A 16,471-nucleotide genomic window follows, 5' to 3' on the forward strand; every position below is an offset into this window, starting at 1 on the left:
TGTCCCTCCTCTCGTTCAACATTACGGTAACACACTACAGCTAATCACACACATAGCCTCACACACACACTTTTGGATCTAGTACACACGCACTTTTGGATCTAGTTCACACACGCAATTCCCTTGTTTGATATTATTGTTTGATTATTATATATATTGGTTATATATATAATAAATCTAGAAAAATATCTTACATCTGAAATTGTAAAAATAAACATCAATTTTGTGTAAAAAGTGTGTGAAAGCTTCGTGTTTATTTGAACACTCGTAAATACAATCCAGATGGACACATTGTGCTGACATTCGTGCTCAAGTATAAAATAGAAAATCCATGTCCACTTCATTGAAAGGTAGTGCCAACAATTCCATTCACGGGATATGCAACCCACCCCAGACGAGAAGGAACAAGATCCGTAAGAAAATATGAAAAGAACTAGAAAACAATGTGTTGCTGAATCCTGTCACTCTGCTGGACTGATGGCGTCCGCTTTAACGGCGTCCACTAAAAAACTGAGCTCGTTGCACAGCGTCTCGTGCCGATAGGCCAAGCGGATTTGTGCCACGTTTGTGCGTCGAATGTCGTTGCCCTCGGGGCCGTCCTGCAGGTAGTTGGAGCCCAGGAAGTGTTGCTTCTCCTAAAAGTGGGACAGGAACACATATGAACAGAACTGATATATAATATTATCATATTCCTCCCATGTTAAGCGTTCATTCGTTGTGTACGGTCCAGTGGCAGTTAGTAACGGAATCGTACGAAACCGAGGCAATTATTAAAAAATAATATAAATTCAATTAATCTGTTCTAGACACCCAAAAATATGAACACAAATCACATTTTATAAAGAATAATTATAGTTTGCATTGGGATTGTACGGTATACCGGTATTTGTATAGTACCGCTATACTAATGAATCATATTCTGTACTATACCCCCTCTAAAAAGTACCGGTCCACACCACCCCCCCGCTCCCCAGTCGTGTCATTGCTAGTTTACGAGCAGACGAGCATGTTCGGCAGCGCACAATCACGGAGTACTTACAAGCAGACACAGTGGTAGACAGAAAAGGGAGAATGGACGCATTCTGGCTTAAAAACTAACAATAAAGTCCGTCCGCAGTCTGCAGTGTTTTAACTACTTCTAAATCACTAATCCTCGCCTCCATGGCGACAAATAAAGTAAGTTTCTTACAAGTATCATCCCTGCAGGACGAGGAATAGCTAAATATGCTTCACTACACACCGTAGCTCACCGGCGTCAAAATGTAAACAAACGCCATTGGTGGATCTACACCTGACATCCACTGTAATGATACCAATTACAGAAGTGTATCTGGTCGATACTACTATGATTACATTGATATTTTCTAGCATTACAAAATCTTTTTTTGTTTATTTAAAATGTATATTTTGTTTATAAACTCAGGAAATGCATCCTTGTACACATGAGGACTTTGAATATGACCAATGTATGATCCTGTAACTACTTGGTATCTGATCGATACCTAAATGTGTGGTATCATCCAAAACTAATGTTACGCATCCAAACAACAGAAGAATAAGTGATTATTACATTTTAGCAGAACTGTAGATGGAACATGTTAGAAGAGAAAGTAAGCAGATATTAACAGTAAATGAACAAGTAGATTAATAGTTAATTTTTACCACTAATTTTGACAAGATAATAGAAAGGAAAATGACACAATATGTTACTGCATATGTCAGCAGCTAAATTAGGAGCCTTTGTTTGTTTACTTACTAATAAAAGACAAGTTGTCTCGTATGTTCACTATTTTATTTAAGGACTAAATTGCAATAAGAAATATATGTTTAATGTACCCTAAGATCTTTTGTTAAAATAAAGCCAATAATGCCATTTTGTGTGGTCCCCTTTATTTAGAAAAGTACTGAAAAGTATCAAAATACATTTTGGTACCGGTACCAAAACATTAATATAGAGACAACACTAGTTTGCAAGAATGAAACAGTGTAAAATACATATACTGTACATGATGAATAAAAGTCACTTTAAGTGTATTTGATGACTTTCTCCAATTAAATAGTGCTTTTCACCCTCTGTATCAAAGTGATGGGATTATTTCTTTGGTGCCATGATGTCTTTTTTGTAGTCATACTTAATACAAAGTAGATCTACGGTATTTTTCGGACTATAAGTCGCAGTTTTTTTCATAGTTTGGCCGGTGGTGCGACTTATACTCGGGAGCGACTTATGTGTGAAATTATTAACACATTACCGTAAAATATCAAATAATATTATTTAGCTCATTCACATAAGAGACTAGACGTATAAGATTTCCTCGGATTTAGCAATTAGGAGTGACAGATTGTTTGGTAAACGTATAGCATGTTCTATATGTTATAGTTATTTGAATGACTCTTACCATAATATGTTACGTTAACATACCAGGCACGTTCTCAGTTGGTTATTTATGCGTCATATAACGTACACTTATTCAGCCTGTTGTTCACTATTCTTTATTTATTTTAAATTGCCTTTCAAATGTCTATTCTTGGTGTTGGGTTTTAACAAATAAATTTACCCCAAAAATGCGACTTATACTCCAGTGCGACCTACAGTATATATGTTTTTTCCCTTCTTTATTATGCATTTTCGGCCGGTGCGACTTATACTCCAGAGCGACTTATACTCTGAAAAATACGGTACTTGTGGTGTAACTGTGTTCGTTAGCAAAGAACTACAGTGACCACTAATGATGACATCATAGAGGGGAGAGAATGACTCCTGAGTGGAGAGTTTACTGTAGAGCAGACTAACACAGGCACGTTTTGTGATAAAGACACATTATGCATAGGGATGGGTACCAATTCCATGTATGTGCAAATCGATACTCAACGATACCAATTTTTGGTACTTTTGTGTGTTCATTTTTATGTGGTAATAAATGTCAATTTGTTTAATATTCTTTTTTTTTGTTTTTGTTTTTACCAGTCAGCAATATGATAATTGTGTTGTCTAGTTTCTATATTTAGTTTCCTTACAATTCTGAGTTACATTTGCAATTCATTTCAGTTTGTCCTAAGTGTGTTGCCATAGTCAGAAAATGGTCTTTGCCATTAAGTTAACTGTTTACACTTGACCTGTGCAATTCATTGACAAGAAATGTCATTATGTATCCTATCAGATTTACTTGACAACACCACCCTCTACTGGACATGTATAATGCATTACCAAGAATGTGTATTGTATTGGCCATATATATTTTTAATTGTCTATAGATTTGTGTTTTTAGCATGTTTAGCTTTCTTGACGGTCTTGCTGCTATCTATTTGCCCATGATATTCGCTTGCGTTTTTGCACCGTTTGTATCTATGGCACACCAAGTTTTCTTTACCAAATTTGGAAGTTTTGAAATCGCCATGTAAAATCGCTAATGCTAATCCGTAACATGTATATGGCATGTCCAATGTAAATTAGTATAGAGCCAGCACTTTTTGAAAAGTGGAGCCATACTATTGGTTGTTTTCTCCCCTGTTTGTTTACATGGAAAATTGCCCATTCCCTAGTGGCAGTCTGCTAGGAATACACCGTTTAGCTTAGCAAATGTTTTAGCCGTTGCCGAGTCTGCAACCGGATGTAAAGTCACGTGCAGCAAAGGTATCCAAAAATATTGTTTGATTTCACGTAACTTGGACTTTGATCAGTACCTATAAAAGTACCAAATTCAGTACCAGGACCAGATTGTAAGGGGCACTGCCAATGAATGGTCTATTTTCTATATTTTTTCATATAAAAGGCGCACGGTAATATAGGATTCATATTATTTTTATTTTTTTTTCTAAATGTGAAACACTTCCTTGTGGTCTACATAACATGTAATGGTGGTTCTTTGATCAAAATGTTGCATAGATTATGTTTTACAGATCATCTTCAAGCCGCTTTCTGACAGTCGCTTCCGGGCGCGCCGTTTTGTGGGCGGTCTTATTTACGTGGCTCACCTTCAGCAGCGTCTTCTCCCCGTCATCTTTGTTGTAGCGGTGTAGCGTGCAAGGACGGGAGTCCAAAAATGGAGCTAACTGTTTTAATGACATGCAGACTTTACTTAAATCAATAACGGAGCAGCATCTCCTCACAACAGCACAGGAAATGTGTCCCGCGAAAAACCGTCCGACTGGAACTCTCTAATAACTAAAGTTCCTTGGGTGAATAATGTAGACTCACTATACCGGTATGTTTTAGCACTTTCATGGGGAGTTTACTGACAGATTTAAGTAAGAACTTTACACTACTTTATATTAGAAATGGCAACAGCGGAGGATGAATGTCACATAACAAGAAGATAGAGAAAAAAAATAAGCTTATCGACTACGGCGTCGTCACGGACTACGAAGGTGGACACATGTTTTTTTTCAGGATTTATGAGATCCCAAATACAGATCAGCAGGTATCAGAAGGTAAGTAAAGTTGCTGCTGCATAATATTGCGAAACAAAATGCCAGATTATATGTTTTACCTTATACACACACCATCATAATTCTCGTACGTTTAATGCACCGACAATCCTTCAAGCGGTGCGGCTTCATAGCTTACCAATGTCATACTAAAACATTTTGATAGATTTTGTGTAATGTTCTATATTTTCAATGGAACACATAACATGTTGAGTGTTGTTTACTTGAGTCATATTGCAGTCTACACGTATCTGTTATGTGTGACTGCCATCTACTGGTCACATTTATCATTACATCATGTACCAAATAAAATTACTTTGAGGTCGGTTAGAAAAAACAGAATTATTCCGTACATTAGGCGCACCGGGTTATAAGGCGCACTTGTCGAGTTTTGAGCGCCTTATAGTCCGGAAAATGCGGTACAAACAGAGTTACACTCACACAATGTATAATTATTAACACATTTCGTTTGGGCACTCCATTCTGTGGAATTATACGCCGACAAACGTATTAGTTTGTTTCGCGCAATAGTAGGCTGAATGATACTTGAGATGTTGCGCGAGCGAAGTATATTTATATAGCGCTTTTCTCTAGTGACTCAAAGCGCTTTTACATAGTGAAACCCAATATCTAAGTTACATTTAAACCAATGTGGGTGGCACTGGGAGGAGGTGGGTAAAGTGTCTTGCCCAAGGACACAACGGCAGTGACTAGGATGGCGAAAGCGAGGATCGAATCTGGAACCCTCAAGTTGCTGGCATGGCCACTCTTCCAACCGAGCTATAACGTCACACGTTGCACGAAGCTCTTGGCAAAAATTTGGATCAAATGATGAATTCTGCAAAAATTACGGCATACAATACCTGAAGTAATGTTTTGTTACGTTGTGCACTATGTTTGCTGTGCTTTTTATTTGAATCCATTCTTGCCCGAAATGTTAAGCGTGAATAATAGTCTACGACGGCCGTGGCTCACCTGGTGGGACAGGCCGCTCTGCAGCACGCTGTTTCTGGCGATCTCACACAAATCACAGGTGCTGAGTTTCCACAGCTGAGCTGCGATGGCGTACTCCTCCATCAAGGCTTCCTGTTGAGGTTTGATAACAACTTCAATTTGTCTTTGAAGTTTTTATTTCAGGCTGCGGTGTTTTGTTGGTCCGGGGGTCTGACCTTGGTGTAGTGGAACTGCATGGGGTCGTCAGTGGACAGCGACACACACAGACCTTTCTGAAGGAACTCCCTCAGTGGGTTTTTGGAATACTGCAGGAACAGGCTGTTGTTGCTCAGTGGCGACATGGCGATAGGGACCTGGGCCAGGTAGTAGAGGTACTGCAGCACTGGACTCTGATGGATTTAGTAGCAAAGTAATAAGGGGCAACAACAGAGAACAAATTGATGCCAAAGTGGATCCCATGTGTCAAGGCAGGTTTCTATGAGGTGTGTAACATCACAGTTATTTTTTTTTTTGGGTATGGTGGGAATGGTAATTGTTTGTGTCGGACATGATTTAACATGTTAAATTAAGGAATTTCACATGTTTACATTTGATTTCTGCAGAGTTTATTTAGTCCTCCCTTTTGTCAAGACAGTATGGGTGGAAAAGGGTTCTCAAGCCCTGACTTTTCACTGGCACTTTTGTTGAGTTGAGTTGAGTTGAGTTTGAGTTTATTTCGAACATGCAAGCATACAACATGATACATCATAATTTCCAGTTTCTCTTCTCAAGATGTTCGAAAGGAGTAGGAAGAAGCAGAGCTTATTTAATCCTACCCCTTTTATTTACATAACAGTTGCTAAAACTTTTTGTTCACTTCCTGTTCACAATTTATTCACAATAAACTCCGTAAGTAATCACAATAAAAATAAATAAATAAATAATAGTAATAATTTAATAATAATAATTGGGGAAGTAAGTCATATTTCATATGATGAGATAAGTAAGATTACTTTAAGAATGAATGGATGAAATAAATTGAGAATGTTTGTCATGGTTCTTCTTCTTTGTACTTTGTAAACACTTTAAGTTTGAAGAGTTTCTTGATGTGGATCATTTTAGTACATTGTTTGATTGCTTTGCTTAATCCAGTCCATAATTTAATTCCACATACTGATATACTGAAGGTCTTAAGTGTTGTACGTGCATACAAATGTTTAAAATTACGTTTTTCTCTAAGATTATATTTCTCCTCTTTTTTTGAGAAAAATTGTTGTATATTCTTGGGTAGCAGGTTATAGTTTGCTTTGTGCATAATTTTAGCTGTTTGCAAATTCACTATGTCGTGGAATTTCAGTATTTTTGATTCAATAAATAAAGGGTTTGTATGTTCTCTATATCCGACATTATGTATTATTCTAACTGATCTTTTTTTGTAACACCGTTAGTGAATGAAGTGTACTTTTGTAGTTATTTCCCCATATTTCTACACAGTCTGCGATGAGGTGGCGACTTGTCCAGGGTGTACCCTGCCTACCGCCCGAATGCAGCTGAGATAGGCTCCAGCGACCCCCCGCAACCCCAAAAGGGACAAGCGGTAGAAAATGGATGGATGGATTTCTACACAGTAACTCAGATATGGTAACACTAGCGAGCAGTAGAGAATATGATATTGTTAGCTATGACTCCTGCGCTGTACGATAGGAAGGGAATTCATATGGCCCCATTCATCGTGGTTTACCTGACACATGAAATGTGACAAATTTAGCCGCCAGATGCTAGTAGAGGGTCGAATATCTTAAAATGTGTTTTGTGGCAATTCCAGCTTTGACCACAGCTTCATTTGCTAGGTAAAGTGGCACTTTCCATAATTTCCAGCAGACTGCATTTCAAAATGATTAACCGCCCCTCTTGTTCTCATGCAGCATCCACCCATGTAGGAATCTTAACACCAATGTATGAGACTCAATCTTCGGGACAAGAAAATGTTATTGCGTTGCATTTTAGATGCAGCTTCACCTTTTTGAGGTTGAGGCCGTGGGAGATGTTGTCTGCTGTTAGGAAGGCAGAGACCAGGTGAGTGATGGAGCCGGCCTCGCCACAGTGAGGGCGGAACTGGAAGGTGTTCAGTCCACGCTCTCTGGGATGGGAAAGAGACCCGCGGAAAATATTCTAAAGCAGGGGTGTCAAATCGGCGGCCACATGGAGAAAAATCTATTCCCAAGTGGGCCGGACTGGTAAAATCACGGCACGATAACTTAAAAATAAAGACAACTTCATGATTGTTTTTTTAGTTTAAAAATAGAACAAGCACATTCTGAAAAAGTACAAATCATAATGTTGTTGTTTTACACTTACAAGGGTTAACAGTATTCTATCTTTATTGGTCGTTATTTATACTGTCTGAACCAAACGCAGACCAAGCAACTTTTTGTGTCTTTCTCGGCATTTCTGGGTCTAAACTGGATGCCAACTTTGACCAACTCGTCGAATTATGTCCTCAGCCTTCTGATATCCAGGTGAGAGGCGTGACTTATGATATGGAACAGGGGTGTCAAACTCATTTTAGATCAGGGGCCACATGGAGAAAAATCTACTTCCAAGTGGGCCGGACTGGTAAAATCACGGCACGATAACTTAAAAATACAGACAACTTCATGATTGTTTTCTTTGTTTAAAAATAGAACAATCACATTCTGAAAATGTAAAAAAAAAGAATGTTGTTGGGGTTTTTTTACACTTACATGTTGCGGTTAATAGTATTCTATCTATATTTGTCGTTATTGATATTTTCTGAATAAATTCTGTAATAATGTTCATCAATCAACTCATTGATGTTAATTTTCAATCTATTAAGATAAAAAAAAGTATATCAAAATCAAATTACAGGATGTTATTTATGTAGTTTGTGTTTTCCTTGACTTGTGCACTAACATCATGTGGTCTATGTTTTTTTTTTACATATGTAGCATCATCTACAAAGATACAAAGAATTGCTATTGCGACATCTAGTGGACACATTCAGAACAGCAGTTTCTGTCATTTAAAAATGTTGTCTCATTTTTATACTTAGAAAACTCTGATCCGGCCCGCAGGCCGTACGTTTGACACCCCTGTTCTAAAGGATTCTCATGCTTGGACACCTTTCCTGGTGGTTCTTGTTCATGCAGATAGATTTCACAAAAGGACTTACTTGCGCAGGTTGTTGAGCACCATGATGTTGGCGTACATGTAGAACAAGTAGTAGGTGTACGGAGGGTTGTCGTCTGCGGTCCATGACTCAGGCTTTGGACTCTTGTAAGAGAATAAGTGGTCGCTGTGTTTGGACTCGTCATCCACGCTGTCAAATCCTGTCACCTGGGGAGCCAGATAAAGACAAACTTAATTCCTACTAATTAGGGTGTGAGACGCTGCCACATCTTTCCCGCAAAGAACTGAATACCACTGATTGGTTGGACGGGCCACCCAGCTTGTTGCAGCGAACTTACGTATTTTAAAAAAACATGAAGTGCGGGGTGTTTCTGTGGGTTGACTGTGGCCTCAAAAATTGGTAGGAAAATGTTCTGCAGCATCTTGGCAAAGTGTGGTATCAACTTCTTTGACTTGAAAATGTCACTGCAAGACAAAAGAATAGCTCATCTTGGTGCTCAACCACAAATGTGTAATGTTAATATCCTGCAATTGAAGACTGTAAAATATACCGTATTTTTCGGATTATAAATCGCTCCGGAGTATAAATCGCTCCGGAGTATAAATCGCACCGACCGAAAATGCATAATAAAGAAGGAAAAAAACATGTATGAGCAGTGGTTCTTAACCTTGTTGGAGGTACCGAACCCCACCCGTTTCATATGCGCATTCACCGAACCCTTCTTTAGTGAAAAATCTAATGTTTTTTATTTCAAATTCAAGACAAAGTTATATGTTTTTTTTACTGGTGCACAAAATGAACCGTGCATGAACATCCCCTTTTTCAAAGAACAAAACCAACACAGAGCATGAACTCACAACAAATGACACACCTGCAAATCAGTGTGACTTCTGTGGTTGCCGTATACATAATACGCCGATAGGGAGAAGTTTTTATTTACACGATGAGTCGGGTGTGTTTTGACCTCCGCCGAACCCCTGAGGCCAACTCACCGAACCCCTAGGGTTCGATCGAACCCAGGTTAAGAACCACTGCACTAGAGTATAAGTTGCATTTTTGGGGGAAATTTTTCGCCAGTCCCTTACAAGTTTCTCGCTTACTCCAAACTTTCTTTCTGCTTCATATTTCACTACTTCTAGCTTGTAACCTGCAGTATATGATTTCCTTTTCGGTGCCATTTTTGTTCAGCTCTTCTCAGTTTTTATAAGTTACCGCCAATGTTGAAATGATCAATTTTCATAGGTACGGAAGTAGTAGCAGGTAGCATCTTTTTTTTCACAATGCACTTCTGCCATGGCCCGCCCCTGCCAAATTTTTATTGGTTGACGTGTGTGTGTGTGATGATCGCTGATATACGCCTAGTCTCTTACGTGAATGAGATAAATAATATTATTTGATATTTTACGGTAATGTGTTAATAATTTCACACATAAATCGCTCTAGAGTATAAGTCGCACCCCCGGCCAAACTATGAAAAAAAACTGCGATTTCTAATCCGAAAAATATGGTACTGCTGCATGGGGCTGCACAAAAATATCAAATTTTGATCTCGATTCACACTAACGATCAATTTCATTTCTAAAGAAAGCAATTATTTGATTTTGCTTAACGAGCTGCATCACGTTGCCATTTTAACCGACGCTGCACTGTAGCGAGCGTGATGGCTGACACTTCCTCCTTGCTCTCCCCAACCCCCATCGAGCCTCGTCAGCCAGGGCAAGTTGGCTCTGCTGCCCTGGTTCTAAAGTACCTACTGACCAGCTCACAGGAGGAGTGAATATCAGGTTCAGCCCACGCCATTATCAAACCTAAGGATGGGTACCTTTCACATTTAAACCAGTATGGGACCAATTCCTGGGTAATCAACAGTACAAATGTTGTATTTATTTTATTTGTGTGTTTTCATGTGGTAACCAATGTTAATTTGTTTAATAGTATAAGAAAGTTATATATATGTATTATATAACATTTAACAGTGAGCCGATGATGATAACTGTGCTGTTGAGTTGTTATATTTTGTTTTCTTACACTTCTGAGTATCACTTGCAAGAATGCATTAATTTCAGTTTGTCCTAGATGTGTAGTCAGAAAGTAGTCTTTGCCATTAAGTTGAATGTGCCAGTCTTGTCTTTTGTTGAGCCCTACAAAGTGTTTTTTTTAAATTGTAAGTATTGTACTTATCACACGCCAGCTGTTTGATTGTAACGTGTATCCTAGTTGTAGTTTTGATGGCCAGATATGGAGGCTTTGAAATCACAATCAGTAGCATGTACAAAACCCAAAACCAGTGAAGTTGGGACGTTGTGTAAATCGGAAATAAAAACAGAATACAATGATTTGCAAATCATTTTTTAACCTAAATTCAATTAAATACACTGCAAAGACAAGATTTCCTAATGTTCAAACTGGTAAACTTTGTTATTTTTTGCAAATATTAGTTTATTTGCAATCTGATGCCTGCAACATGTTTCAAAAAAGTGGGCACAAGTGGCAAAAAATACTGATAAAGTTGAAGAATGCTCATCAAACACTTATTTGGAACATCCCAAAGGTGAACAGGCTAATTGGGAACAGGTGGGTGCCATGATTGGGTATAAAAGTAGCCTCAATGAAATGCTCAGTCATTCACAAACAAGGATGGGGCGAGGGTCACCACTTTGTGAACAAATGCGTGAGCAAATTGTCAAACAGTTTGAGAACAACATTTCTCAATAAGCTATTGCAAGAAATTTAGGGATTTCACCATCTACGGTCCAATCTAAATTAGAATAAGCGAGCACATTTTGAAAAGTGGAGCCTTACTTTAGATGGCTTTGTATCAGGTATGCTTGCGTTGTGGACATGAATAACTGCAATATTACCTATAGGCAGTCTGCTACGAATACGTCTGTTTGCCCGCCAAGTGTTTGACTCGGTGCCAAATCTGAAACAGAACGTGACGACACGGGGAACAAAGATATCGAAAGACATCGGTACAGAATTCAGTAACCATCCTTACTCAGAGCTGAATAGAAAACACGCCCCCTTTAACAGGTTAAGCGCTAATGGTTATCAGCAAACAGTAAAAAAAGATTTGGATATTGGATATTAGTGTGAGTCTAGCTGTCTGTGAAGTGGCGAGAGAGAAAGCAAAAAAAAACTTCCTGATGCTTCCAATTCTTACAATCTGAAGATTTGGCTGCCATTTTTGATAAAAAGCTGCCAGTGATACTGAGCAGGAGCGGCTGATTCCTACCGGACAATCGGCAAGTTGCCACACGTTGACTTTCTAAGGTGTGACAAAATATCTCCAAGAAATCTTGTAAAGTTTTTTTTACCCAAAATTTAGGGGGTTCAATATAAATGATGGCAGGGGTAAGTTCAAAACACACCAACCTCATAATGCGGCACGACCACATCAGGTAGAACGTTTCAAACATAAACATGAGTTGGATAAGTTGACTTATAGGACCACTTTTAAGGAAATCGTAAAACTAATTTTCCTGTCCAGAATCGAACAGCCCTCCTACTGTGCTAGAATTTTGTCACAAAGCGATTGATCTTTCTTCCCCGAGCGCTCACTAGATTCGTGGGATCTGGATCATCCATCTCATGTTGGGGGAGTGAACTTTGTGCTGGATGAACCAGCTGGCGAGTCTTTCCCACTCGCTGGTGGAGCGTCCGTAAATTGACAGCCGAGGCTCAGCGTGTTGGTACTTGCTCTCCTCCAGGTCTTTGGCTACTTCCTAAAGAACATAAATGACATAAATTCACATGAACTTTTCAAATGACCATCTAAGTACTGGTGTCCCGATACAACTTCCGATACAATACTAATATTGTAGCCGTGAGTATTGGCCGATACACTATCAGCACAATCCATACATACAGTCACGATCAAAAGTTTACATACACTTGTAAAGAAAATAATGTCATGGCTGTATTTAGGTTCCAATACTTTCTACAACTCTTATTGTTAATTAAACAAAACTTGAGCTGTTTGGCCACAATACCCAGCAATATGTTTGGAGGAGAAAAGGTGAGGCCTTTAATCCCAGGAACACCATTCCCACCGTCAAGCATGGTGGTGGTAGTATTATGCTCTGGGCCTGTTTTGCTGCCATTGGAACTGGTGCTTTAAATGGGACAATAAAAAAGGAGGATTACCTCCAAATTCTTCAGGACAACCTAAAATCATCACCCCGGAGGTTGGGTCTTGGGCGCAGTTGGATGTTCCAACAGGACAATGACCCCAAACACACGTCAAAAGTGGTAAAGGAATGGCTAAATCAGGCTATAATGAATGTTCTAGAATGGCCTTCCCAAAGTCCTGACTTAAACATGTGGACAATGCTGAAGAAACAAGTCCATGTCAGAAAACCAACACATTTAGCTTAACTGCACCAATTTTGTCAAAAGGAGTGGTCAAAAATTCAAGCAGAAGCTTGCCAGAAGCTTGTGGATGGCTACTAAAAGCATCTTATTGCAGTGAAACTTGCCAAGGGACATGTAACCAAATATTAACATTGCTGTATGTATACTTTTGACTCAGCAGATTTGGTCACATTTTCAGTAGACCCATAATAAATTCATAAAAGAACCAAACTTCATGAATGTTTTTTGTGACCAAGTATGTGCTCCAATCACTCTATCACAAAAAAATAAGAGTTGTTTTGTACATTCAAAAACAAACAGTAAAGACAATAAAACAAACAATAAACACCAAAGCTATCCATCTAACTTCCTCTAAAAGAAACATTTTGTTATGATGTGCACACAGGTGTATTATTGATTAACTCCTGGCATTTTTAGCAGTCTAATAGACTCGATTTATTTTGAACATTTTAGCTATCTAACAGATTGTGTATTTATTCTTGTATGATATCGGCACCATGGTGCCTAATGTTCGCCTATGTATGTGATTGAGGTGTCTATGTCTCCACACAAACACATACTGTCATGCACATTTTGTCCAATCAGAAGCCTGAAAAAAGCACCAATAGCTGACTTGGCGGCATTACACCTCCTATTATGTTTATTTTGATCGACTTTAGACGTACAATGACATGTACATTATCTTTAAAACCTGCCTGCACGTACACAAATCCCTGGGAACATTATTAAAGAGTGAATGCCAACACTTATAGAATTATAACGTGTTCAGTAATATGGTGATGTATTACATCATGTGCAGTAAAGTGTACATTATTTGTAAAATCAGCACGCACTAACGAGCGAAGGAAACCATTTTGCATGTTTAAGGGAATTATAAAGCATTTAATCATGGATATAGTGATATAGTACATGTGTAATGAAGTGTATATTGCCTTTAACATCAGTACACACTACAAGGAGGACGCTACTGTGGAGGGAGATGTGGCCAGCGCTGCCTGTCCATGGTGCTGAGGACAGAGGACCATCAGACGGGGGCGTGGCAGTGCTGACGGCGAGACACAGCTGGCAGGTGATTAGATTTCACAGGTGGTAAATCTAATCATCTGTTGTCTTTAACAGTAAGCGGCTGGGAGCAGGAGGAGAGAGAGGATACAGACGTGACTGAAATGTCATGTTCTGCTGGAGAGAGAACTTTGTGAAAACATGATTATTAAAACTTTGTTAAAACCTGCACTCTGGGCTCCTGTGTCTGACAGTGGGACCGCTAGGAAGCGACTTCAACAGCTACATTATATTTTTTTTAGTTTCTTGGTCTCTTTTTACGCGTGAGCAAGGTGGCGCCCGGCTCCATCTACAAAAATGCAAAGCAAGTTAACTTCATCATTTGTCGTTAAACAAGGACTAAAAACATAAGATAATCTTGCATCTTTCTCATGACACAGAGCACAAAGTCTTCCTTGTCAAAGTTGTTCCATCAGGTGGAGGTTCCACAGCGATCGTATCCAAAACAGCTGACTGTCATTAGTGCCGACGGGAGTGTCGCAAAGTCCATTTTGATGTGTCTTTTTTTATTACGACGGCGTGGCGAAGTTGGTAGAGTGGCCGTGCCAGCAATCGGAGGGTTGCTGGTTACTGGGGTTCAATCCCCACCTTCTACCATCCTAGTCACGTCCGTTGTGTCCTTGGGCAAGACACTTCACCCTTGCCCCTGATGGGTGCTGGTAGCGCCTTGCATGGCAGCTCCCTCCATCAGTGTGTGAATGTGTGTGTGAATGGGTGAATGTGGAAATACTGTCAAAGCGCTTTGAGTACCTTGAAGGTAGAAAAGCGCTATACAAGTATAACCCATTTACCATTATTTATCATTTATTAATGTTGAGTGAAAATAGCAGCATGTTCACGTTCAAACATACATTAAGTCCTCTTATAGTGTGTTTTAAGGCGGCAAGGCAGTGTTGTTGAGCTTGGAAATGACAGCGCACTACCGTGACGTTATCACAAGTCTCCGTTTGTGCCATGAACACGCATACGGAGCGGAGAATTTTGGATCTCTACACTTTGGCCAGCGTTTGTAAAAGTCTGCATTTTGAAACACAAAAGTATGCGTCTACATGTGGACAAGAGGCCTAAACGCAGAGATAAGTATGCGTTTAGTAAGTATCTGTGTTCGTGTGGACATGACCTTAGACAAAGTTTAGTTGGCGGACGTTTGGCTAAAATGATAATTACATTTACTCTTCACACAACTTCGTCTCGCACTAGCTAGCTATCAAGTTAAAGTTAAAAAGTTAAAGTACCAATGATTGTCACACACACACTAGGTGTGGTGAAATTTGTCCTCTGCATTCTCCCCTTGTTCACCCCCTGGGAGGTGAGCGGAGCAGTGAGCAGCAGCGGTGGCCGCGCCCGGGAATCATTTTTGGTGATTTAACCCCCAATTCCAACCCTTGATGCTGAGTGCCAAGCAGGGAGGTAATGGGTCCCATTTTTATAGTCTTTGGTATGACTCGGCCGGGGTTGGAACTCACAACCTACCGATCTCAGGGCGGACACTCTAACCACTAGGCCACTGATAACAAGGTAACAGTTTTACCCAGTTGAGATCGCATCCTCCCGACTTCATGCCTTCGCTTTGAATGCCCCCATATCACAGATGTACTGCCATTAAAAACAAAGTCCGCTTTGCAAAATGGGCAAGGTATTCATGTCCTTAACAAGATTAGTGTGAAATGGTCCCAATCCGTTCATGTTTTCACCTAACATGTCGTTGCGAGTGGCCGTGCTGACTCGTTTTCCATTTGGAAAAAACATGAGTGATGACGTCTCCGATTATTGTCGACAAATTAATTTGTTGGTCACAAATTTTATCCGATTCCGATACTGATATTGGAACCGTGAGTATTGACTGTCACAAATTGTATTGTTGGTCGACAAATTGTTGCACTCTTACATGAAAGCCCATATAATCCCATAACTTGTTCTTTGCTGATATCGGACCGATATCAGTATCAATTTAGGACACCCGTACATGTAAGGTCATAAATGTAATTGTCGTGTTTCGGGCTGAGGTCGAGCCTGCTAAAAGTGGACACACCTTGATGAGCCGAGCAAAGTAGTCTCCTCCGATGTAGTTGTCGGATTTCAGGTAAATCTCCCGCAGTTCGCTTGCTCCTACAGGGTTGTACTTGGAGTTGAACTTGTCAAAGCGGTGAAACGTTTGCCTGCCCTGCAAGGGTCAAAGGTAAGTGAGTGTCACCCTGATTATACAGTTGCTTTGAAAATGTTTACACTCTCACAGCGTGCACGTCCAGCGAGTCCACTGTGAGGTCATAGGGGTCCATGTGGAGGTGGTTGAAGACTTGCTTCAGTGTCATCTTCTGGCCGCCCTTCTCCAGGACCACTCGGTCCTTCTCAGTCTGGGAAGTGGTCTTGATGAACTTCAACAAGTGCTTCTGGTTCATGCAGGCGGCAGCGTGTATGTGTGTGTCCACCTTTTGTTTGATAGAAACTGGTTTTGAATTGGTTTTAGCAACACTAAGGGCTCAAATATTGCAAATAACCTATGATTTGGTGACAAGACCTTTT

The 16,471-nt window shown here is 39.8% G+C and overlaps 1 protein-coding gene across 1 annotated transcript in view; it reads right to left on the reverse strand.

The window, feature by feature from the left end:
- Positions 1 to 240: 240 nt before the first annotated feature.
- The window catches only part of LOC133633975 (AMP deaminase 3-like), a 49,805-nt gene continuing 33,574 nt past the window's right edge, over positions 241 to 16,471 (reverse strand). Inside the window, exons 9-17 of the mRNA XM_062026836.1 lie at positions 16,183 to 16,377; positions 15,981 to 16,112; positions 12,074 to 12,237; positions 8,850 to 8,976; positions 8,555 to 8,718; positions 7,381 to 7,501; positions 5,598 to 5,771; positions 5,404 to 5,514; positions 241 to 635 (exon numbers count right to left, since the gene is read on the reverse strand). Of these exons, the coding sequence (XP_061882820.1) occupies positions 462 to 635; positions 5,404 to 5,514; positions 5,598 to 5,771; positions 7,381 to 7,501; positions 8,555 to 8,718; positions 8,850 to 8,976; positions 12,074 to 12,237; positions 15,981 to 16,112; positions 16,183 to 16,377 (1,362 nt within the window). The 3' untranslated portion in view covers positions 241 to 461. The remainder of the gene's footprint in view (positions 636 to 5,403; positions 5,515 to 5,597; positions 5,772 to 7,380; positions 7,502 to 8,554; positions 8,719 to 8,849; positions 8,977 to 12,073; positions 12,238 to 15,980; positions 16,113 to 16,182; positions 16,378 to 16,471) is intronic.

The sequence above is a fragment of the Entelurus aequoreus genome, linkage group LG18 (assembly GCF_033978785.1).
Source record: "Entelurus aequoreus isolate RoL-2023_Sb linkage group LG18, RoL_Eaeq_v1.1, whole genome shotgun sequence".
NCBI lineage: Eukaryota > Metazoa > Chordata > Actinopteri > Syngnathiformes > Syngnathidae > Entelurus > Entelurus aequoreus.